At 41.3% G+C, this 26,866-nt stretch overlaps 1 protein-coding gene across 4 annotated transcripts in view; it reads right to left on the bottom strand.

Moving 5' to 3' along the window:
* Positions 1-26,866, bottom strand: part of DNM3 (dynamin 3) — a 512,631-nt gene that overhangs the window by 145,371 nt on the left and 340,394 nt on the right. For all 4 annotated transcript variants that reach the window (XM_058660674.1, XM_058660671.1, XM_058660672.1 and 1 more), the window contains one exon: positions 2,583-2,692. In XM_058660674.1, the coding sequence (XP_058516657.1) occupies positions 2,583-2,692 (110 nt within the window). The remainder of the gene's footprint in view (positions 1-2,582; positions 2,693-26,866) is intronic.

The raw sequence follows: 26,866 nt of genomic DNA, 5'->3' as shown, positions 1-26,866 counted from the left end.
GAAAAGGCAAGACGGAGACCTTCCAACCTCTGGTTCAAGGTCTAGATGCTCACAAGAACCACAGTGAAGTCAGGCAGACGCCAGGAGTCCTGAACTCCATTCAGATCTCCCATGCACCTAGCAGGAACACAAGGGTTTTGAATACTATACACTCTCTCAAATAGACACAAGCAGAAAGCTAGTTGAGGAGGACGGGACAGCTAGAAGCTGAACCAGCCACAGTGATCCTGCATGTGGGCTTTCTAAGCAGTAGCTTCACCTGCTTAGCCACAACATCCACCCACAACTTTGATATTAAAGCCGGGAGAAAGTACACAAAAGGATATTACAGGTCAACCTCACTTAAGAACATAAAAGTGAAAGTCTGAATAAATGCAAGCACACAAACCAGAACACATCCTAAATGATAGTTTATCATGCCTGAGCTAGATTTAGTCCCAGGAGACCAAAGATGGTTGAATTAAATGGCCTATCAGTGTATCTCACCACAAGAACAGATTAAAGAATCTTCAGGGTAGACATAGTGATAAAATTTAGCACCCATCCAGGTTTTAGAAATAAAAATAGAACCATTAGCAACTAGAAACACAAGGCATGATTTTCATCTAATGCCAAATATCTACCAAAAGTTAATTCACTAAAATATTTAAGTAATTCTTATTGAAACAAGGCAAGGATGCCTGGTTGTACTCAGCATTGCACTGGAGGTCACAGCCGACAAAACTAGTGGAAAGGAATCAAGATTTGAAAGTTACCGCAAACATGGTCATAAAGACCAGCATGTGCTCACAGGCATCTCACAGCATCAGCTGAAGGTTTTGATTTCTTCTTAGCACTCCAAGATTGTTGACTACCTAAACTGTTAGAAGTCTAGATTTTTATTTGAGTGACTTCTGTTCTAGCTGAAATCCACAGCTGCATTTTATCTAGAAGATTCTTTGTCATCGTCTTGACTCTGTTCCAAGCCCTTTTATAATCTAAACTTGGAATACTGACCAGGGATTGAGTTGAGAGTCACTTCCTGTTTGGTAGCCATCTGTCCCACTCCACGTCCGACCCACAGGCTCGGCGTGTCCCACTCCACGTCTGACCCAGAAGGCTCGGCGTGTCCCACTCCACGTCCGACCCACAGGCTCGGCGTGTCCCACTCCACGTCCGGCCCACAGGCTCGGCGTGTCCCACTCCACGTCCGACCCAGAAGGCTCGGTGTGTCCCACTCCATGTCTGACCCATAGGCTCAGCATGCCTGTGACCTGGGCTCTCTGGCTCTCCAGGCTCTGACAAAGGAAGTGAACAGTATGTGGCTTTGTTCCAATGTACTGCAATCACTAGTGCTTTCTCTGGAAACTTTTTCATTCTGTTATTGGTTCCAATATTTTTCTTTTTCATAAGATGCTCTCAAAAGATACTATGTCTTTTAGAAATCGCACTTCAATATTGGGTAGGGGGATTGTATTTAATTTTTTTCACCTTTGATACTTTAAAAGGCTTGTTCTTGTGGTTTTTCAAGTATTTTTGTATTATGAGTCATTCTGAGCAACTGACTGGGAATGCAGAAATAGTGTTCTTCCTTTGCTGTTTTCTTTTACTGTGCGACTGACCCTGGGCCAGCCACTGACCCTAATCAAAACTCCATTCCCTGAGAATAGGGTGAAAATTAGACTCTGCCATTTTACAACTTACTCTTTGAATAACCTATTCATACAATCAGATTGTTCCCATAAAATTTCCATTTGTAAGCAAATCCCCTTCATTATCCTTGGCCAGGGTAGCCAGTTCACATCTCTGTAGCCCATCTTCGCTTTTCTCTATTCGCTTATTTAACTTGCACTACTTAGCTTCATTGAGCAACCAAGGCACTCCATGATTAGTCTAATATCAGTTTTGACATTATACACAAATAAGGGAGAAAGGAGAAAACTTCCACATAAATAGAGGTAGGGGGACAAGTGGACCTACACACAGTTGATTCCAGTTTCAGCTCCACCATGATTAGGTGAGCGACCATAAGAAAGGTAACCAACCCTTTTCTCAACCCACTTTTCTAACCAGTTAAACCACAACACTTCATCTTTTTAATCTCCTGGTCATTGCTACGAAAATCAAAAGTAATTAAAATGGAGAGTGTTCTGAGAGACCATACAGTGCTACACATTTCTCTTCACATTAATTGAATATTACTCAATGAATTTAGTCATGATATTTAGATCTGAAGAAGATGTTGAATTATATCCATTCATATTAAACAGATACTATTAAAATTACAGTTCATTAATTTTAAAATGTGATCACTAAATCAGGGAAATGAAAACTTTAAGGTAATAAAATGTGGCTTTAAGAAAGAATGTGACATCATTTTTTAGTACTTCTTAAAAAAACACTAATACTTGAAGATCTTTCTAAGTTTTATGTTTTGAAATGATAACCATGATGAAAGTTAAAAACACAGAATGAATGAAACAACAACAGAAGAAGTGAAAAAATTCAAGGAGTGACCAAAGGAAGCATTTGCAAATATGACCCCTGGGTCACACAGAAATTCAAGGAACAGAAATTGCAAACAAACTATTTTGTTTTCTTACCTTTGCTCTGTGTTAAAGAGGGCAAAGATGTGTTTGCTAGACATAAAGCTCTTTTCCACATCCCGAACTTTCAGGTTATCCAAGGGAAGCATGTACTTCTTTTCTTTTTCCTAGAGAGAGAAAAAATTGACTTTAATAAAGGATCTGGAAGCACGCCAATGGCAAAACATCACCTGAGGTGCCTCACACCTGACTGCACTGTTTTGATACCATCAAACACTGCTTTGAAACTAGCTCCCAAGGAATAACCGTTACGGAGATGGCATACTCCAGTGATTCCCAACACATGGGCAGGAAAACGGGGTGGTGGTGATGGTGGGGGTTGCATACAGGAGTGGCTGTGAGATGGAGAAACACATGGCCTTCCTGATGTGGGTCCCCTTAGATGTTTTTAAATGTTAGTTTGATATTAAGAATTTAGCCATCTGTTAATATTTAACAAAAATGTTCTGGTCCTAATTCAATGAGAAATGCCAGATGGATTTCATTTCATGTTTTATTTGCAGCCTAAGCAGTTTTGATAGCCAGTGTTGGCAGGGGGATGGAAGTGCAAGGACCCAGTATGAAACCCCCCACTTCCAATGAGCCAGGGTAAGCATAAGCACAGGAATACTGTCCTCCTTTGGGTCTAGAATAAATTAGAAGTCCAGAAAGAGAATGATCCCAGAAAATTGTTGCTCTTAGAAGCAGACTGATATTAGCTAAAATATATTCTTTTTTAAAACTACCAATTGTTTAAGAAGAAGAATATGGGCATTGGAGAGGTGAGGTCTACAAACATAACCAAAGTGGTGCTAGTACAACATATTGGATACTAAAGAATTATTGGAAACATTTACTTGTAGGGACTGACCTGGAAGTCAGTAGAATAGGAGAAGGCCAACTAGGTTAGGAGGCCAGCAAGTCACTGTTAGCAGCCTGATAGGACAGCCTTGTTGGGCGTTTGTCCTCTCTCTGATCCCGGGCTACCTCTATGGTACCAATCTTTAAAAATAGCAAGACCAGATTCCAGAGGAGAAAAGCTTGATGATTGAGATGTAACTTTCAATAAGTGATTATTAACACCTGAGGGAAATACACACCCCATGAAGGAACATTTGGCTCCAACACCTTAGAGACTGCTTCCTTGAGAATCAATGGCTAGGCCCCGAAGCACAGAACAGAGATCTGCTGCCCAGAAAGTTCATAGCCCCCATGGTGTGTTGGAGAGCAGGTCCCTCCTTGGCCACTACACTTCCTACTCCTACGTCAGTCAGGTCAAAGTTTGGCAGAATATCCTATGATAGTAAAAATGTAGCTTTCAATTTGAATAGAAAAGATAGCACAAAATAAGATCAATGAATGAAAAAAAATAGTGAGGAAAGCTAGCTGGAGATCATAATGGTTGTCCTGGCTGATAAAGTCTCAAATTAAAAAAAAAAAACAGATAAATCAAAACATAAAAGAGATTTCACATGAACAAGCAAAATATTTTAAGACAATTCCAATGGTTTTTGTATGAAAATTAATACAAACACAAGGACAGCCTAAATAATAAAATACATTATAAGTCACAGTTGAGACCAACTTGTTTAAAAAATTTGTCAAGTTATTTTAGGACATAATACTAAGAGGCAAAAATCCTAGATTGAATGAAAATCCTATCCAATACATAATCAAATGAAAATGTTTGAGACCAGGGAACATTTTTTTATTGGATGTTTTTCAATGCCCTAAATTTATGCAGCTGGGTTTTTTTAATGCATCATTCTATTCAACCTTTTGAAATGATGGATTTGCCTTTTAGTGGGAAATCTGCATTTCATTGTAAAGATGGAACACAATGTCCTTGGCTTGTTTTCTATAAAAGTATGTTCCCTTTTGTACTGCATTCTTCAGCATATAGAGAAGGCGGGGCTCCACCGAGCTGGACTCGGATGTGAGGCAGTGGTCAGATGTACACATACAGACAGGGGAACATGAGAAGTGCAGTCTTCATTTCCAAATGTCATTAACCCAAGGTTTTTGAGGACACATTGCTAAATTATTTCATAATCAAGCACTGACAAAGGAGGAAGAAAGAGTATTCATACTTATTTGTTTAATTAAAGTTGTGAGTCAAAGAATTAAATGAGACAGCAACAACTCCAAGCAATGAAATAATACAGCATAGCTATTTCGAAAAAAATCTAGATGCTTTGGGGAAACTGATGTTCAACCAAAGCACATCTTGAATATAAATTAGCTAAATAAACAACAGGACTAGAGAAAGCATTTATAGAACTTAAAATTTCCAAACTACATCGTCTTAATTAAGAAATTTGTTAAGTAACATATGTCAGTTCAAAGAAAATGTCTAGTAATATGCTGTCCAGTATGGTAGCTATCAGCCTCAGGCAGCTATGAAGTAACTGAAATGCAGTTAGTTAAATTGGGAATTGTGCAAATATAAAATATGCAGCAAATCTCAAAAACTTAATATGAAAAAGAATGTAAACCAAACCCATAATAATACTTTTATATTAAATAGATGTTAAAATAATAGTATTTTGAATATATTGGAATAAATAAATCATTACTAAATGCAACTTTACTTATTTTTTTTTTAAAGATTTATTTATTTTATTGGCAAGTCAGATATACAGAGAGGAGGAGAGACAGAGAGGAAGATCTTCTGTCCGATGATTCACTCCCCAAGTGAGCCGCAACGGGCCAATGCTGCGCCAATCTGAAGCCGGGAACCAGGAACCTCTTCCGGGTCTCCCACACGGGTGCAGGGTCCCAATGCATTGGGCCGTCCTCAACTGCTTTCCCAGGCCACAAGCAGGGAGCTGGATGGGAAGCGGGGCTGTTGGCATTAGCACCAGTGCCCATATGGGATCCCGGGCGTACAAGGCAAGGACTTTAACCACTACGCTATTGCTCCGGGCCAGAGAAAGGTTTTTTTAAATAGACATTCAGAAAGAAATTTTATGTCTTTTCAGAAGCTTCAGACACCAGTGCCACTGGACGAACACTGTTCTTTTCTTCACATTTACACACAGTTCCTTTCCTCCAGCATTATTCATACAAGGGGCATTGAAATGCTTTGTTCAAACAGTGGTAGGGGAGGGGGCATGAAAGAGCAATTGTTTCTTCCCTGTAGTAACAGGGCAACAGTCACAAGAAATAGGAGAATAGCACACGGTAGAAGTAACTTAACAATGATGAAAGGGGACCAAGAGGAGGAAGAATGTGTTCACTAACCTTCAGGAGAAACCTAAGGATCAATGCCAGGAGAGAGAAGTGGGGTTGACAGGTGCCCAGGGATGGCCTCTAGCTGGCAGAGCGCTGTCAAGACAACTTACACAATGGGTGTGAGCAGATGACTGGGTGTGTGGACAAACAGCTTCTGCAGATGCAAGCAACCGGGACTCCGTCCTCATGCGATTCACACACAGGGAATTTGCAACTAGGGGAATATTCAAACAGCTTTGGTTTCATGACACACTTAGCCATTTGTGTGTGTCTGTGTGTGTATACCTTTCCTACCAAAGAGGGAACAAAATCTTCAAAGCTAACAGCATGAGTCTTTCATTTCTGTATATTATGATGCTTAGCATAAAGCTTTACATAGCATATGCTATTCATACTTTTTGAACTGGTTTGAGACTGTTTGATAACCAAAGTCAGATGTTGATTATGATATGTGATAGTCACATCTATGAGATCAAATTAAAATTCTAGAGAAAGAAAAGCTGTAAGATGCTTAACTGATTGGCATTACTTTTGATCACTAAATATTTACAAAGTTTAGATTACTGTCACATGTATACTGTGAATGTCTTCTTTCCCCAAAGGCGGCAAATCTCAGGTGTCCCCTCCCCCATGAAGATTACTCCGGTTACACCACAGACCTCTTTCTTCCACAGCTCTCTGACTGCCCACATTTCTGTAATACAGGATCTTACTTAAATGGTTCAACCTGCTTCTTCAAGATGATTAGAAGCTCCTTGAGGGAAAAGAACAAGTCCTAATTCTTTTGTGTTTCCATCTAAGCATCTTTACATTGGTACACACACAGCCATGGCTTTAAAACTACTGGATTGCTGGTAATGCATTCTAAATAAAATTCCAGTACGATAGGTCTACCCATTCCATTATACTAGGCATTATCTATCTGGATGTGATACAAAGTGCATTTTAATATTTCAAAGATCAACATTATAGTCATTTAGTTTACTACTAACCTTGATAAATAGGTCTGACTGGCTTCATACAAACCTCCACATTTTAAAATACTAATACACAATAATAATCCAATATGTCTCAAAAATGCATAAAAACAAAAATATGCACAGATTATGCTCTGATGAAGAATGGACTGATGCGAAGTTTTAAAACTGGTCTGAGGCCAGTACTGTGGTTCACTGTGTGAAGTGGTCGTCTGCAGCACTGGTTTGAGTCCTGGCTGCCCGATTTCCTGTTTATGTTCCTAGGAAAGCAGCAGCTGATGCCCCAAGTGCTTGCGTCCCTGCTGCTCACATGGGAGACCTGGATGAAGTTCCAGTTCCTAGTTTTTGGCCTGGCCCAGCTATGGGCATTATGGCATTTGGGGAATGGAGAGCTTTCGCTTTCTCTTCACGCTGTATCTGTAACTCTGCTTTGAAGTAAATTTTTAAAAATCTTTCTTTATTACATTTTTAATTTATCAATATACACAGATTCCATAAATATGACTCTAAGAAAACAATGATTCTCTTTTCCCTTCATCCATTTCTTCTTTTTTTTCCTTTAAAATTTTGGGATAACACAGTTTTGATTTACTTTGTAACCACAGGCTCAATGTTTTTCAAAAGCAAGAGCTCCGTAAAAGGTAGATAGTAAAAGTGAAAGCTAAAAAAAAAAAAAAAAAGTAAAAAGATAAAGAGCAAAAAAGTAAAAACTAAAAAAGTAAAAGGTAGCTAGCCACCGTTCCATAGGGTACAGACAAGGTTATAGGGCAACATTCAAATTACAAGATGTCAGTTGAGCTCCATATTCATTCAGTCTTCTTTGCACTCTATGTATTAGCTGAAACCATCAGAGGAACATGGTATTTGTCTTTTTAGGGAACAAATGTTTCTAAAAATAGTAGGACACAGGAGAAAGTCATAAGTCTTATAACAGGGACAAGTATATATATATATATATATATATATATATATATATATATATATATATACAAACATTAATAATGTGGAATATAACTTGGAATTATGCAATAATGGCACCAAGTTCCATTTTAAATACGACTTCTATTATAATTCTACTGACTTATGCTAACATTCTATACATCTATGCAAATAGTTCTCATGCTAATCATCAGATTAGAAACAGGTAGCATGACACACTAACGGAGAATAAAGTTCCACACTGCTGACACTCGGAGTGTTCACTAGAACAAAGATTCTCACTCTGGACTGGCCCTCTTCTTCCATTCATAACCGTCTTCCACTGGTACTCATTAGGATGGCATTTGCCATACTGAATATTCCTAGTTTGTTTAATGTTACTTTTCTCCTCGGGGTAACAGATACATGCTTGTCCTATCTCTGCTGCAGTAAATAGACACAGATGTGAGTAGACCAGGATGAGATACAGACGTGAGTAGACCAGGATGAGATCACTGTGCCAGCCAAAGGAGAAGTGACTGGATGTTTGTGACACCAGGAACTTGCTTCAAAGACAGGGTAGTAGCATACAGATTTGTCCAAATTAACAGTTCTTCAGCCAGGAACTAACTATTTTCGCATAATACTGAAGAGCGATGAGGTATCACAGGGACATTCAACCGCTTTAATTTGTTTTATTATTGTTGTTCAAGAAACAATGGTTTTCCCCCCCAATATTTCTTTTTCTAGCAACAGAATCTTTGCAAGCAGAAACTGGTGTCATTACCATGGGTACCTGAGTAGGGATGAGAGCCCAGAAAAACGTGATGCCAACATATGTCAATCGAGGCCTCTCATGCTTTGAGCAACTGACAGAGTTCTGGTAGCATACATATTCATCATGCCCACCCACCACTTAGTCAAGGGACTCCTGCTGCCTAGGAAACTCAGTGATTTTTAATTTTCCACGTAGAACACATTCAATTGTATATTCTTGTGTTTGCCTTCTTTCTTCCATTAGAAATGCTTATTTTCTACTCTGATCCTCTCTTTAAAAATCCCTGTAAAAATGACACCATTAAGCTCAGACTCAATCACCTTTTATTTATAAAAGTGTAAAAGTATCATTTCTTTGTCTCCCTCCCCCTCACGTACAGGCTTATTTTTCTAATGAGTGAGATCCTTCCAAGAAAATACAAGTCTGAAACAAAGCTGATTATATTAAATAGATTACAAAGTGGTGGGTTATAACCACGGCGCTGCTGTCACAGCAGAGGAGTGGAGGAGACACGGTCTCCCAGGTGTTTCATTGCCAGCCAGGTCTTGGTCTTGTGACCAAGTTACCAATCACAAAGGTTCTTTAATCCTCAAGCTGGTGCATTATCATCTATTACACTCTCCCTCTCACTCACACCTTGAACTTTCAGTTTAAAATTTCTCATGCACATTATTTAAAAACCCTTCCCTTACATGAACAACCCTGAAAATTCAAAAGATATATGGATGTCTAATATGGACTTATTCTAAAAATTAGTTTCTGTAAATCCTTACTACTTAAGAAGTGTTATTGTCAGGGTTGTTATTCTGCTTCATTCATTGCTCACTATTGCTAAGGTGTAATCGTAGTAATAATATCCACTAACTAGAAATTTAAACTGTGTATTTAGAATTCTTAATTGACAACAACAGAATTTACTCTAGCTAGTTTAAATATAAAAGAGTCTATTAAAAGGATAAATCACTCCAGGAATCATTGCGAGAGCATAATTATAGAAGTTTCCAAGAGGAAATCAGGAGGATTTTCCAGGAATGGGTCCCCAAACTGAATTCTAGAACTGAGATAGCCAGACAACTGCTTAGCCAGGAAGTCACCATGTTCTCGGACTCTACTCTCGTTAATCACTTGAACAATTTATTAAGACAGTGCCATGTGGCCATTAGGAAGTTCTTGTGCTTGAAGAGTTTGAGGAATAGAGACCCTACCCATTAGGTGATTAGGTGGGAAGCTGGACTTCTCACTGCAATGCAGGACATTTTCACTGAGAGCTCCTAAGAGTAGCTCACTATCCTGCCATTTTAGGGCAGGGCAATCCATCAGCTGCTGGCAGGGCAGGAAAGGGCCTTGGGGCCACTAAGTCAGGATACAGACTTCCACAACATCCTCTTGGCTTTATCCACCACTGCCGTCTGCCTTGCCTAGCATCTCTGAGTTAGAAATTTCTTTGGTAATTTCTCCAGGAAAAAATCCCCTTCTGATTTGTGTAGGAATGAATGGGCTGCTATGGGTTGCGAAGTTGATCCTATGTTGCCGATTGTGCTGAATACTTGTGAATGTGGACTTCTCCCTGATCCTGTTAGTTCAGCCTCACAATGAAGGGCAATTCATTCTAAGTGAAAAAAATAAACACCAGGGACCAAAAATGTGGTAAAAATACAGGAGAGAGCCCCCCCCCCCCCCCGTGGACTCTTAGGGCTAGATAGGCTTCCTAGAGGAGGTGACAGTGGAACTGGACTCTGACAACAGGGCAGGAGCCCAGAAGAGCCTGCTTACCAGCTGGGCATTGGTGAGCAGGACTGAGTGTCTTAGCGTCTCAGAGGTAAGAGGGTGTAGCAGTTTGTGGACCTGCGCGAGCCAGCAGCCCATAGGCCGTGCTTGGGCCTTACTAGGCGAGTCCATCAACTAATAATTTCTTTAGTGCTCAAGGAAAAGAAAAACTCAGAAATTGCTGATTACTAGCAGCCATGGCTCACAGATGCTATTCCAAAAATGTATCTCTGATTAGAGTAGAAAGCTAAAATGTAAGTCAGAGTTACAGATTGAACATGGAAACAACCCAGATGCCCATCCAAAGAGGAGTGGTTAAAGAAACTGGGGTACATCTACTCCATGAAATACTACCATTTACAACCAAATGGTCCCATTATGCTCAGTGAAATAAATCAGTCCCAAAAGGACAAATACCATATGTTCTCTTTGGTATAATATAAGATCAATAGCACTTTTAATACTATTTTTGGTGAAATCCATGGGTTTTGGTATTTTTGTTCTTACTGTCATTTCTTCGAAACAGTTTCTTTTCTCTTATTAAGTTCTTTATTGACCTGTAGATCATACAGTAGCACCGTTTTCTCCAAGAAGGATTTTTATGTTCTGTTTTATTTCTTCATCGACACATTGGTCTTTCTGCTACATGTTTTTTCACTCCGTGGTGTTGTAAATTTTTCTAACTTTATTCCTGCTGTTGATTTTGTTTTATGGATTTTCATTTAAGGGGATGCATAGTAGCAGCATATTAGAGACTTGCATACCCAGATGTGAAGATGCAGTGCAGTGTGCATCACTGCTTCCAAATCAAAGCGGCTGTTGGATGTATCTTGACAATAGAATGCTGGACTGTCTGCCATTGTCTGTACCAGCAATGTCAGGACACATGGAAGAGCACATGGAGGGACTTACAACTGCTTATGAAGGACTATACTATTGTAGCAGTATGGGGGAAATCACTTGAGGGGAGGGATGTTGGGGAGGTAGTAAGGGAAATCCCAGAGCCTATGGAATTGCATCATAAAATTTAAAATAAAATAAAAGGGAAAAAATAAATGCATTCAATACAAAAAAGAGTTGTAGATTGAGATTTCTGCATCCATATCTCTGTAGTTATGCCTTCTTAACAATCATAAACACCAGATTTTAGATTTCAGCAACATGTGGAACTGGCATTCCGGTATTCTTAATATTTTAGGCTCTCCTTTTTATTATGTTTTATTTATACTAAATTATTTCTTGTCATGCATCATCTCTGAATCCTTAGCCAGTCCACGAGGAAGCTGTTCATGTGCTCATTGAACAAGTGTTTGTGGAATACCTGCTATGCAACCAAAATTAATAGGGAAACAGTTTCTTCCCTCAGAGCTCTGATTTGCAGAAAATTTAGTACACAGTTACAGAGGAACAGAGGATAAAGAACATGGACAAACTAAGTTAACTGGATTAATAATGAAAATGGTAATGCATTTCTTGTGGGTGTCCTGGAGACAATAGCAGGATAGGAGAATAAGTTAACGGACAGATTATCTCATAGCCTCGCTCCTGCTTTGGCCTGATGGGCTCCACTTTTTACAAAACGGGGGAAGGTGGGATTTATTTGCTTGAAAGACTGTGTACTGGGGTGGAGGTCCAAGAGGAGAAAGACCTTCCACCTGCTAGTTACGTCCGGCTAGTTACGTTCCAGCTTTAAATAGTGATTTATTTACTTGGAAAGAGTGCATGGTATCACAGGATACAGATTTCTGCTTTAAAACACAAAGACAAGAATCCTTCCATTCTGACCTAATGTGACTGCACACAAAATTACACAGTGAATTTAGGAGACCTCACAAATGCTGAAATTACACTTACTTCATAACAGCTTTCAAGTGCATATTAATCATACTTAATTCTACATGTGCTGCTCTTTGGACATGCTTGCATTAAATAAATGTGTTACTTTGGCTAAGAATATAATACATTTGTAACAGTTCTGTTTAATAAAAGCACTTTATTTAAAAACGCAGCATAATTTTTACATTGCTGAGGTAGTGGGGGTCATAAAGGCATTGTACAAATAAAATCCTCTATTTCCAGAATTCAGTAGATGAATGGTTTGAAATTCACCGTCATTTATCACCATGTGGCAAATAAACATCAGAGTTGAATTTTCCTTCTTGCTCCTATCATTTCAGCAAAAGAAACTAAAAAAGTAGGTAGTACTAAGGAGAAAAGCAAAGGGCCTGAGAGTTTGCTAAAGTCCTTTGTGACAACTGATGGGTTGTTTTTGCCTCCTCCTCTGCTGGCATCCACATACTTCAAGGAGGTAACTGCTTTTAGGAAAATAACTTGTTTGAAAGACAGAGTTGGGTACCACATCCATTGGACTGTAATGTTACAAGAACCCTGATCCCTGTGTCCAGAAAGTATAGATGCTAGGATGAAACAGGAGAGTGGCCCAGGACTAGAGAGGGCCTTTCACTGAATTACCAAAAGTACAGCTGACAGTCTGTATGACACTTGGGCACAATTCCACCCTGCCCCCTGGCCCCATGAAAACAAGGCTCTGCAACAATGAGGCTGGAATGGTTCATCTGCATGAGGCCATTCTTACTCCTAGCCTGCCTACTGCTTAGTGAGGGAAAGAGAAGTGAAGACAGGGAAGGAGAGAGGAAAGAAGGCAAAGAAAGGGAGAGAAGGGGGGTGCAGTGAGGATAATTAACATCCACCCAGAGACTGAAACCCTTCTAATCTCACTCCATGCTTAGGTGAACCCAACTGACTCAGCTTCTGAAAGACAAAGGTCACTACAAGAGGACTCCCTGGAAAGTAAGAGGAAATTACACTTACTCTGGAGTTAACACGAAGTGAGTGTGGAAACATAGTTCATGCTACGTGTAGTGTGAAGGTTACATGAGACCATGCATAATGGCATTAATTCAAGAACTCGCTATGAATGCTTGTGTCTGGGGCAGGCGCATCAGTCCAGAAGCCCCTGGGGCTTCCACATCCTATAGGAGAGTGCAGGGGTTCACCTGCATGAGGGTGTGTGGGACTCACCCTGTAGGAGAGTGCCCAGGTTCACCTGCATGAGGGTGTATGGGACTCTCACCCTGTAGGAGAGTGCCCAGGTTCACCTGCATGAGGGTGTGTAGGACTCTCACCCTGTGGGAGAGTGCCCAGGTTCACCTGCATGAGGGTGTGTAGGACTCTCACCCTGTGGGAGAGTGCAGGGGTTCACCTGCATGAGGGTGTGTAGGACTCTCACCCTGTGGGAGAGTGCCCAGGTTCACCTGCATGAGGGTGTGTGGGACTCTCACCCTGTAGGTGAGTGCCCAGGTTCACCTGCATGAGGGTGTGTGGGACTCTCACCCTGTGGATCATCCTCGCTCTGCCCCTGACTCCAGCTCCCTGCTAACCTGCACCTTTCCAGGAAGCTGGTGATAGCTCATAATGAGGACGCTGTCACCCTTGTGAGAGATTTAGAATGCAGTAGGAACTCCCCATTTGACCTTGCCAAGGTCCATCTGATACACACATTTGGGGAGTGGACCAGGAGACGGGGGATCTCCATATGACCATTTATGTATGCTCTTCACATTAGTAAATAAAATATTAATGAGTCATCCTTTCCTTTGTAAGCTTAACTTCGCCATAAACTCACTCTCTTCAACATACCTACAGCAGTAAACATTTATTCTTTAAGGTACTGAGCTATAAAGGTAAGTCAGAAAGTTAATTACAAGTCACATATATAAACATTAAAAACATTCAGGTAGAAGGTGCAAAGCAACAAGCATTTCAAGCAGGCTTTCCTGATGAGGAAAGGTCTTGCGGGACTGTGTTCAGACGCACACAGGGAAGCGTGTCTGTGGCATGATTCTGTGTGTCCATGGCATGATTCTGTGTGTCCTTCCCTCCCGGCCCCTTGCTCCCACTGTGAACTGCAGAGAAGAGATCCTGGAGTGAACAGGCAGAGAGGGTGCAAGTTCCAAAAAAAACCTAAAAGGGACAGTCTCACAATCAATGAATTGTTGATTTTTTAAATGACATGTTTTTAAACACATGAATAAAGATCTCCTGGCTAGTTTAAGAAACTAAGGTGCTTTTCTCTTGGGGAGAGTTCCAAAGCTTAACCTCTCTCTGCTCCCTCTGTGGTGCCCAGTGTGTGTGCCTCTCCTCTGCAGGTACTTAATCCATATCATGGTGATATCAGAGTTTACTTATCCTATGCTTTAGCTGCTAGGATTTGCTTCATGTATAACTGCATATGAAACAAAGAAAGATCTGCTACTCTATCAATTTCAAAGTGTATAAATTAGCATTTATGTTTGGCCCCTGCAATACTATTGTGGAAAAATGGATTTAAACATCCAAGAATTTGAACGGCCTCATACAAGTAAAATTCTTGACTTGAGTTGTCTTTAAATCATCCCGCGAAGTATCTTCACTGTGTAAGGCTAGACTCAAAAGCTCCATTTCATCAAATCTTATACTTTTTTTTTTCTTTTTTAAAGATTTATTAACTGAGAGAGAGAGAGAGAGAGAGAGAGAGAGAGAGAGAGAGAGAGAGAGACCCTCCAATTGCTGATCCATTCCTGTTCCCTGCCAGGTGGATGAAATGGCCAGGGCTGGGCAAGATTGAAGCCAGGAGCTTCCTCTGGGTCTCCCGAGTGGGTGGCAGGGGCCCCAACAGTGGGCCATCCTCCATTGCTTTTCCAGGTACCAACAGGGGCTGGAGCAGAAGAGGCAGTGGGGACATGGGATGCTGGTGTCTTAGGCAGAAGCTTTACCTGCAGCGTCACAGTATCAACTTCCTATTTCTCCAAATCTAAAAGCAAGACACCTAGTCCAGCAAGGATTCTTCTGACTCCCAGAGCTTGAGTTCTTGGGAGACTTGAAGGAATTTGTGTTGGTTTTTAATAACATTTGTACACGGGATGTTTTTTGAATTATCTGGGGCATCAGTTTATAATTTAACACCATGACTGTACCCATGTTAGTGTTTTGCCAAGTAGTCAAGACTAATTTTTGGAATAAAGAACATAGACAAATACCAATACATCAGTCTGCACTTTTCTCCGATGACATCGTGGTTGATGGAGATTTTCAACAGGATAAAAGTGGGCAGGCTAAGGGTGGGCTCACCCAGCACAGAGTGGCCTGTGCACATCCACCTCAAAAGAGGGTATGTCTGGCAGGCCGACTACATTCCTGTCATTAGCTAATGGTGATTCCTTAAAGTCATCATCTCTCACACTCACGGGGCTGGTCAGCTGAAGCTCCTCAGTAATTCGGTTCTTGACTCTGACCTGTGACTTTGGCTTAGTTTTGAATATATAAATAGGAAGAAGGTGCTTATATATTTATGGATACACTAATAAACCAAATTTCTGTTGACATATAAGTAAATAATATTTGCATGAAAATAAGTTGTCTACATGCAGATGCTATGAAGTTTTCATTAATTCCATTACTTTCTGATTAATTTTCATTCATCTTCACATTACTCAAATGTGAGAAGCACCAGCTTAGGAAGCCTGAATTTGAAGTTCCTTTGAGAGAACTGATGTGCTTCCTACAGACACAAACATGGCAGGATGTGCCACCTGAGAGGCTACCCTGCCACGGGAACCCTCGCTCCATGTGTGGCCATGGAGGAAACAGGGAGGTCCAGCTGCCGGGCAGGCCTTTGGTTCTTCCTGGATTGTGTGGACATGTGGACACATGGACAGTTGGCTGGTGGATGGAAGATCCTGTTGTCTTTCACTCTGATTTTCAAATAAAAGGCAAACAAATTTTCAATCAAATTTCCAATAATAAAGTGAAAATAGTTACAAAAACCTCCGAATTATAAACAATTTGAAGTGAGATTTGGAAATTTCTTCAGCAAGATCAAGACAAAACTGTAGATCTGACCCTCAGGAGCCAGCCTGGTGAGAGACCCCAGGGCTGTCCTTGTGGAAGCTGCCCTGCTCTGCTGTCACATGCCTCAAGCAGCAATAATAACCCAAGCTCAACCCTGCAACTGAAAAAAGAAAACAAAGACCTAACTTTATGAGAATAAGAGGCAACAAATGTGGAAAAAAAGGTACTGCTTCAAAGAGGAACTCTTGAAAATATCTCAACAATATGCATCTAATTCATACTGACATGTGTAATTGAACCTATACTTAATTTTTGTTGCAAATTATCTGCGTCCTTTAAGAAGTTAAAAAACACTGAGCTGTGTATGTGGCTCAAAAAGAGCACTGGGAGAATTAGGGATGTTGGGATGGGGAGACAAGAGTTGGACTCTCAAAAGAGAGAATGAGTGAACCAGCAGAGGGAGGGAGAACTCGGGGGTGGGGTCAGTTCCAAGGGTAAGAGGAGCTGCCTCAGTACCACAAGTTCTCAGGAGTAGGAAGGAAGCTCTCATCATGACACTTCTCACTCTGTTGAAGTTTAACACGGACAGGACTAGGTCCACGAAGACCAGAGTAACACAAGCAGAGAGACACAGTGAAATACAAATAGGGACAATGAATTCATCCCAGTTTAGGTGACAAGGTATGTACTCTTCCTTCCGCCCTCTGACCAACTCTGCCCCTGCCTCTTCCACTTCCTGTTCCTCCTTTATTTCCCCATTTTGCTCTAAGCTTAAATGTTAACCTAGTTATTTAAAGCTTAACTTGGTCAATTCTGGTTTTGTTATTTAGGGCAATTATATCTCAATGTGAAAACTCCAATGACTACATAACATGACACCTCTCAGATTCTCTTCTCTCTTTTACCTACACATGCTTACAGGTAACTGTACCCACTTAAAATGCAACTCAAATGTCCAGAAGTACAATAACCCGCCACCTCCCTCCACCAAAACAAGTACAACCACCACATCAATAATAGTAATAATAATAATAACAACTTTAGTTTTTGCTGCACTACATTAATTTTGGAAGTTCACTGAGAATCTTTTTAATTTATAAAAAGGAAATAAACCTCATATACTTCATATATATATAGTTTTTTATTAAATTTATTCATTAATTACATTGTGTTGTAATTTCATAGGAACTGGGATTTTTTGAATTTTTTTATTAAATTTATTCAAATATATATATATAGTTTTAAGAGCATAAAAATACTCCCCATTCTATCGTAGCTCTTCCTCTCCACCTCATGCCCCTTTCTCCTACGCCCTATCTCATTTAAAGGGCTCGTTGGCTATTTTGTAGACCCATAGATGGGAGGTGGGTGGCCAGAGCCAAAGTGGCGAACCAAACGGGAGACTGAGAGTGGTCGGTGACGGGGAGTGCTCATCCCCTCTGGGGAGGGACCTGAGGCAAGTGGCTGGATGCCACACAGGTCTGGGAGCAAAGGCAGGCAGTCCACAGTCTACAGGGCTAACTTCTAGCCTCACTCCTGCTTTTATGGCCTCAATAACTACGCATGGTTTTTGCATTTTTAAAGGGTTATGAGAATGAAGAGGACGAGGATTAAGAAAAGCAAGAGGGACAGCAAGCCTTACTGTTCTGACAAGCCTAACATTATCTGTACCTTGCAGGAAAACTCGGACAACGCCCAGAACAGAATCAACAGATGTTGTTAAGATGATTTTAGAATAACTGCCTTTTATCTCCCCTTCCTACAAAAGTGAAATATTTTAGGTGGGGAAAATGAAAAACCTTGATGTAAGGATGGCAATTTGGTTGCACTGAGTTTTAAAGATTTGGCAATCTGATGGTATAGGATTCAGGAAGCAAAACCAAAGATAAAACTGAAAAATAGATGAAAATTTGAGAAATAGTATTTATAATACATATGAATACAAGTTCACATTTATAATATTCAGAGACATTTACAAACATATTTTAAGAACATCTTCATAGAAAAGCAGTCCATGATCATTTTAGGAGTGTTCAGGTATTTAAAGAGCAGTGATTGACAAAACATAAACTGCTGAGCTTCATTAATAAGCACAGGAGTGCAGTGTGTGTATTCATATATCTGACCGATAGTCAAATACTGACCATTTGTTGGAAAACAGAGAAGTTTATACAACTTCAGAATATTAGTTGTCACTCTGTAAGAAGTGGAGGGTATATGGAAGCAAGAACATTAAAAATGTGTCTATCATTTGACTTAATAATTCTATTTTCCATTTTTAAGTATACAGAATATATTTTTGCAACTATACATATATCAAGTAATTCTAGTTTCTCTATGATTGAAACACTGAAACATCTATTAATTGGAGACTAGCTAAAATTACTGCACGTTAATACATGCTTACATTTAATATGTCTTATTACAAGTATTTTTCCATTTTTTAATCACTTAATCCTTCTAACAACAATATGATGTTGATACTGGTATCATCACAGCTCCAGTGTGACGGACACCTGAACCAAGAAGTACTTATGGTCACACACCAGCTGCAAAGCCCACACCATGAACAGCTACACTTTATTAACCTATGCATGAAACACTGCCATCAGCGAAAGAAATGACACAAACATGTGCACTGAAGTGGAAGTTTGTTTAGGTTCTTCATTAGCCAGCTAATGAAAAGCTTACAGTTAGGTGTGCCCATGCTCTGTAAAAGGGACCCATATTTATAGTTTTTACATTAAAGGTTTGAAGTTGATAGGCAATTTTTTTCCTTTTTAAGATTTATTTTTATTGGAAAGCCAGATCAGGTTTATGCAGGGAAGAAGAGACAGAAAGATCTTCTATCTCCTGGTTCACTCCCCAAATGGCCACAATAGGCAGCACTGAGCTGATCTGAAACCAGGAGTCAGGAGCTTCCTCTGGATCCCCTATGCAGATGAAGGGTCCCGAGGTTTTGGGCCATTATCTACTGATTTCCCAGGCCACAAGTATGCGGCTGGATGGGAAATGGAGCAGCTGGGACATGAATGGGTGTCTATATGGGATGCTGGTGCTTGCAAGGTAAGGATTTAGCCACTGAGGCATCGCTCCAGGCCCAGGGTTTTCTTTTGAAGCGTGTGTTAACAAGCAGGGATTTTAAAAGGCTCTTCAGCATTACCCTTGTTTTGTTTTTGTTCTAGTTGAGCTTTTAGTTTAATGGAAATAGATATTGATTCAGCAATTTCTCTTCTATGAACTTACCCTAAGGCAAGTATGTATATATACTACATAATACATAATACTTAAATAGCTAAAAAATTAGAAACAAACTATGTAACTGACCACAGCGGATTGCTGAAATAAAGTACAAGAAATACAGACCAAAGAACACTGTTGGAAAAAAAAAAAAACACTGAATCCTATCAAGTAGAGTGACATTTGTTTTTGGTGGAAAGAGCATCAAAATGTTTTTCCATTCCAAGATCTGAGTTACAGAATTCCATTAATAGTATAATATTTTATATTATAATAAACTCATGCAGTTAATTTAAAAAGAGAGTTCTAAAGAAAAGTTTAACACTGGCTTTCTCTAAATGGCAAGGCTTTGGATTTTTTATTTGATTTTCTCTTTGTCTGTTAAAAGTTATTAACATGAAACATTTTCCTTGGGATATGTGCAGTTGATTAGGTTGTTCAAATTTCCACTTTGTGCCTTATGACGAGTGAGTAATTTGGTTCTGTTAATTTGAAAAGTCCTGTTTTTTTCCCTAATTTTAATCCAGACCTCAAGCTGGAATTCTTAGGCCTCTTCTCTAATTGATCTTGGTTATCTTAAATTATCCTAAAGGCTGCAGTGAAACAGTTCTTAGAATTGCCTGTTGGGGTTAGCATTGTGGTGTATCAGGTTAAGACCAGCATCCGAAATGGGTGCCAGTACCAGCTGCCCCACTTCTGACCCTGCATCCTGTTAAAACACCTGGGAAGCAGCACCAGATGGCCCAAGAGCTTTTGGTTCCTGCCCCACATGGGAGACCCCTAAGAAACTCCTGTCTCCTGGCTTTGATCTGGCCTTGTCCCAACCTTTGTGACCATTTGTGGAGTGAACTAGAAACATACAAGATTCTCTCTCTGTTTCTCCTCTCTTTGCAACTCTGCCTTTCAAATAAATAAATAAATCTTTAAAGAGAAAGAATTTCCTATCACTGTGCTACTATACAGTGCATGTTGTTATGAAAATATGGTAGTGACAAGAGGTTAGTTAGAGAGCCATGAAGAAAATACAGCCAGTTGGTAAATGGTTGCTAAACAACAGAGTTTAGAATAAAAGATATCAATATACTGCAGGAAGAAGTTCAACAGACTGCATTCTGCATGTGTGCTGGCTTTGGGAAAAAGCAAGGATCACCCTGAGGTGACGAGGATAAGTTTCATGGCACCACAGCCACACAAACAAGTAAGCAAACAAAACAACCAGCAAAGACAAACGGGATATTGGATTGGAGGAATAGAAACCCCAGACCTAGTTCTAGCTCTACCATTGAGTAATGCTGTAATTCCAGGCATGTCCTGAACCCCTCCGAATCGCTGTTGTCCTGGAGGTGTTTGGTTTTCCAACTCAGATCAACAGTGCTCTCCCTGTGCGCTTTGGGGCCACCATGCAAGCTGGAGAGCCTTAGGCAAAGGGCTAGGTCCTGGGCTCCCAACCCACTTTAACCAAAACAACTCCATTTTTATTTATTTCATCTAATGGGATTTCATGCACGATTTTGATTGAATACAGGGTTCTAATGCTTAACAACAAGAAAGAGAGAGAAAAGTCCGAAAACCACAAGCTAAGCTGATGTCTAAGGTTCCTTATAGCTTTCATTTCTTGTTCTGAAATTAATCTATGGCTTAAATGTATGTGAGTAAGCAGTGAAAATATAAGCAGTTTGCCCTGGAGAGAATTTCCAAGTCACTGAACATCAATCAGGAAGAGTTTCTGTTGGTAACATGTGGTAAGTTGATTTTTCTTTCTTTTTTTTTTTTTTTTTTTTTTTTTTGCTTCCCTCGGGTCAATTTACCATCTGCCTCATCTTCATCAAAACATTAATTTCAGCTTAATCCCCTCTCTTCCTTTCTGGTGGTAAAATGACCTGGCTCATTTTGAAATAAAACAAATAGAATACAGCAATGCTTTCATATGAAAGGTGGTTTTCATTCAACTATTATGGAACTCTAGAACACTAACATGAATTCAGTTTTTGGACCCTTTCCTGAGAAAGTCTAAAAATCTATCCACGTGAAACACACTAACATTCATTAAATGCCTCGAGGATGTGCTGCATGCAAAGGTCAACGCAGTTTCTCTGGAGACCAACATCAGGTGAAGTTCTCTCTAGGAAATCTCCACCCACTTAAAGGGCAAGTTCAGCTGACTTGACTTCAAAGGACAAAAAGATCTCAAAAGGCTGAGGGCAGGGCAGGAAAGGCTTCTAGCATCCTGCAGTTTGGGCAGGATTTTGGCTTTTTTTTTTTTTTTTTTTTTTTTTGGTGACGAAAATGTTAAGCTAAAAACTTAAAAAGATTTTATTTGAATCAGTGAGGAAAAAAATTGGGAGATATGCTTGCCTTCTGAAGACTTATGCTGGTATTAAAACGTTGTATAAACGATAAGAGCTCCCCCCTCTTGGTGTTTCTGCTTTGCAGTGTGCCAGCACATCTGGTTCGGCGGTGCACACCACAGCCCCCCATGCCTTCGCCAGGTCGCATTTTTCACAAGCGGATCGGACAGTAAGTCCGAGCGTCGCTGTTGGGGGAGGAACTTCTCCCCAGAGCCGCTGTTGCTCAGCAAGGATGAAGAAGGCGCCAAGCGAGCTGTCTGCAGCACCAAGGATGACCAAACTCATCCGCACAATCTGCGATGCCAGAAAGATTCGGGATGTCGCCAAATGACTGCAACAGTCTGAGCTCCTGTGAAAGACCTACGGGAAGGCCAAGAGCATCGTGGACAAGGAAGGTACTCCCCACTTCTAAATCCACATCCTGGTGGACCTGGAGGACCACCTCAACGAGCTTTGGGAATATAAGGAAGAGAGGAAGAAAATGAGCAAAAACAAGATCAAAGCCCTAGGCACAATGCGCCAGAAGATCTGGAAATCCAACAGAGACTGTGAGTCCCACATCACCAGCTACAAGCAGAACCCTGAGAGTCTGCAGGTGAAGACGCCGAGGAATGAGGAGGATCTGGAAGGCTATGAGGACGAGGATGAAGTCACTGCTGCATGTTTCTTGAAGAAGGAATCAGAAGTCCCTTCCGGAGGGAGTCACAAGTTTCTCAAAAAGATGGAGGATTCGAATTTAGAGTCAGAAGACTCCGAGCTGATGAGGAGTGGGGCACCTGTTCACTGTCCAGTTCCAACTCAGAAGAACTGGAAGGGAAAACCGACAGCACTGGCCTCCAGATTCCTCAAGAAGGCCCCCACCACAGAGGACAAGATGGCACCAAGAAGAAATGGGAGGCCTAAGTCAAGAGGCATGCCAGGATATCGAAGCACCTGGATGATGATGAGGAGAAGGTAAATGAAGGCGGGAATGGGAAAGGGTCTTGGCGGAGTGCCTCTTGTGAAGGAGAAGCTAAGATCGCTGTCACGGGCGCCATCCTCATCATGAAGGGCGTGGATCTGGAGGCCCAGACTGAGCTGTTCCAACTGCTGCTTCTGAAAACAGCCTGGGGGAAGACATCATTATCAAGACCAAGTTCCCAACCCTGGAGACTCCCAGATCCTCACCAAGGACCATCAGTACGGTCACCAAGAACTACATCCCAACTGCCAAGGAGACCACGGGGAATTGGAGTGCCTTTGGAGGCTGAGAACTCTGAGGTCATCCACCCCTGTTTGGATCTACCACATGGGATGGAAGAAGCTCAAGACCAAGTTCAACATCATGGACTCCATGACGGTCAGGAAGATCCAGGAAGAGGCCCTGAGGCAGTGTCTACGATTCCATTAGCATGGACATGCCTGAGCTGGACCTGCCCACTCCATCATCAGCAAGACCATTATTAACAAGGAGATGATGGCCTCCCTGAATCAGCCGAGGCAGACGGTGGCGATGGTCTGCACCCAGCAGAACCTGGACTTGCAGCTGGCGAGAAGGTGGGCAGCCTGGTGGAGAACAATGAGGGGGTGTTCGACACAAGCGGGAACCTACGGTGGCCATTTCCGAGGCCAGCAGGTCAGCTACTGCAACAACCAAGGCTACATGCACTGGGGGGACTACTGCCAGCAGCTTCCCAGATTGCCTACTGAGCAGCCTGCTTCCCTGTTCGTGGCCTGGACCACCCACCCTTTAGGTCCTGACCCAAACTGCAGCCATTAAAGGTTTATTTAGAGTGACAAAAACAAAAACAGACCGTGAGAAAGACTAGAAGCTGGGCACCCAGATTACTGGTTCTTCCAATGGCGCAGATTTTAAAAAAAATGATAAAATGGGAGGATGGCAATCAGAGAGCGACAAGGTAATGACTGATAGAAACCAGACCTACAGCAGCATCAGCACTTTGCAAATGAGCAGAAAGGGACAAAAGAGTAGGCAGGAAGCTATTCTCACAGCCAAGGATGAAGATGACCATAACATGGAGAGTAGAAAGAGAAGGTAGTTGGGATTGCCTGATGGATTGGACCTGGAGGTGATGTTCACTGAGGCAGGGAATGCCAGGTGAAGCTGCACTGTGGATTCAGTGGCAAGCCAACAGCTTCCTTGCCGGGACATGGACTCTGAGGCGTCTCAGTGAACCAGTAAAGCAAGCAAAAGAGTACTCTCTTCTTGAGGGAGGTTTCATTTGTTTTTGTTCACTTTTGGAAAGTCAGATAGAGAGCAGGAGAGACAGAAAGGAAGATCTTCTGTCCGCTCTTTCAATCCCCAAGCAGCCGTAACAGCCAGAGCTGAGCTGATTCGAAGCCAGGAGCCAGGAGCCTCTTCCAGGTCTCCCACGTGTGTGCAGTGTCCCAAGGCTTTGGGCTGTCCTTGACTGCTTTCCCAGGCCACAAGCAGGGAGCTGGATGGGAAGTGGGGCCACCAGGAAACACACTAGAACCCATAGGGGATACCGGCATGTGCGAGGTGAGGACATTAGCTGCCAGGCTACGGTGCCAGGCCCCCTTGAGGGATTTCAGATGATACCATGTTTAGATCTCATTGAATGGAAAGAACTGTAAGGATTGATAAGACAAGAAGTTACAGGAGAATGGGAATTTCTCACGACAGAATGGGTATACAATGGGGCTTGCAGATGTGCCTGGAAAGTTAGTAGTAGCCAAATTGTCTAGGTTCTGCTGGTAGCAAAACAGAAAGAAATTGACAGCTAATATGAAAGAACGAGGAATATGAATATATCTCTTTTCTAGATGTTGTTTGTGCACTAGTTTACAATGAATGAAAGAATGAATGATGTCTTTTTAAGCTCTCTGACTGGTGAAATCACCTCTTCATCCCATGTTTGAATGTTTAAAACTCTTACCATTCCATTTAGTTCAAGTGGTTGTATGTTGGTTCTTTGGCGCCATTGTCAATAATAAAATTCAACAAAACAAACCTCTAAATATGGCTTTGTTTTTCTTTTTAAACATATCTTATTCCCAACCCTAACCAAGATTCAATTCTTTTTTTTTTTTTTAATGTGGGAGACAAGTGTAAGTGATGACCACCATTAAAATGACACTGCTCAGAAGTCTCCCTGGCCTTCTGGTAACCCCTCTGTCTGCTCACCATCCTCCCCAGCCTTCCCCCCATCCTCAAATTCCTGTTCTTCCCTGTTTACTGAAGCCACCTTTCTCAAATCAAACCCCTTGCTTCTTACCAACTTGCGGCTGTGTTCCTTCTGTCCGAGATGGGGCCAGGCAGCCTGTCTTTTTAACTACTTGTCCCCAGATATTCTGGGGACGAGGCTACTTTGAGAACAACTGTGCAGGGAGCCTTTTGAGGAGGCTGGAGAAACACTTTAACTGGACCATGTTCGTTTCAACACTTCACCCACACTACGTTTTACTTACTCATTGCATAAATTTCCATCTAAACTGAAGTTTTGTTGTCCAAGGTGTTTGGATATCACGGACATGGATTATTCCTTCTGATTTCCCAGTTTTCCTATCCATTCCTGTTCAATGATATACTTTGAGTCAGCCTAGACCTCTCCAGCTACTTGATCAAGCTAAAGGCTTACAGTGGCAAGTTCTATTCTATGCATTAAGCAAACCTACAACATTGGTGCTCTCATTGTAACTTTCTAATGGAGGATATAAACTGTAAAACAAATGTGACTTACATGAGGAATAAAGAGGCCCTGAGGGTCTGTGTATATATGTGGGAATGTGTGGTGTGTGAGTGGTATATGTTTTATCTAGTAGTATGTGGGAGGTATGGTGTCTCTGTGTAAGTGTGTATGTGTGAGCACGTGCCTGTTGCGGTATATTGTATGGGATGTGGTATATGGTATGTGTGTGTGTGGTGTGATATATTGTATGGAGTATGGTATGTGGTGTGTGTGTGTGACGTGGTATATTTTATTTGGTGTAGTATGTGGTGTGCTGTGGTATATTGTATGGGGTATAGTATGTGGTGTGTGTGTGTGATGTGGTATGTTGCACAGGGTGTAGTTATGTGTGTGTGATATGTTGTATGGAGTGTAGTTGTGTGTGGGTGATGTGGCATATTAGATGGAGTGTAGTATGTGGTGTTTGTGTGGTATGCTGTATGATATGCAGTTGTGTGTGTGTGAGATGTGGTATATTGTATGGGGTGCAGTATGTGGTGTGTGTGTGTGTGTGTGTGTGCTTGTGTATGGGATGTGCACCTGCAATGTTTAATAATGGGGAAGAAAGCCTCATAAGATGACCAGAGTGAAGAATTAAGTGAGGCAGGAAGATGAGCAATGTAGATACCTGTAATAAAATAATTTTGAAATAGGAAATAACAGATATCTAACTATATTTACAGACAGAATGGGTAAATGCAGGAATTCTTGTACAAGATATTTTCTCTGGAACCAACCCGACCCCTCTCATTGTTACAGTGAATGCCCTCTGGTTTAATGCCACATGGACTAGTGCAGGTATTCATTGCTGATACGCTCCACGGTCTGCAGAATGGAAGACGCTGAGGGACAGACAGGGCATTTGTCTTGCCAGAAGCTGTAATAGCAAGACTGGGCTGGAATGAGAGGTCTAGTCTTCTGAACTCCAGCCTCAAGTTCTTGTTATTAAGCAGAACTTTGAAGTGCAGACCGGAAACCTAACTGCATGCCTTCCATATCTGCTTTCTTAGGAAATATGTACTTACACAATAATTACAACAGTTAGTTTAATAATACATTATTTTCTTGTGAATTCCCATATCTCCCCAAGTCCTATAAGGAGAAAGAAGAGAAAGCAAGTGGGCGGCTGGGGCAGAAATGAATGAAGAGTAACTTGTCACGACATAATCAGCTCCTGAATAACCCCAAATCTACCTCGGCCTTGCTTCTTTCCAAATATCACAAGAATATTTCCAATTTCCCAGCAGCTATGAACTAGAACAATACTCAGGCACGTATCTAGAAATGAGACATCTACTTCTCATATCCTCTGTGGGAATATTCTGTTAAAGAAGCACATATCATTGTTGTCAAGGGACTCCCAGCCAGTCATACTGTGACAACTCCATGCTTACAGCTCTAACATGACAGCCCCTCAAACTTCACAACCAAGCTGCACCTGGTCATTCCATCCAGTACCACTCAGTCACACGGCTTTTCCTTCCCATCTTATTTGGTA

This window comes from Ochotona princeps, chromosome 2 (assembly GCF_030435755.1).
Source record: "Ochotona princeps isolate mOchPri1 chromosome 2, mOchPri1.hap1, whole genome shotgun sequence".
Lineage (NCBI taxonomy): Eukaryota > Metazoa > Chordata > Mammalia > Lagomorpha > Ochotonidae > Ochotona > Ochotona princeps.
This window is presented reverse-complemented; position numbering and strand designations above follow the sequence as displayed.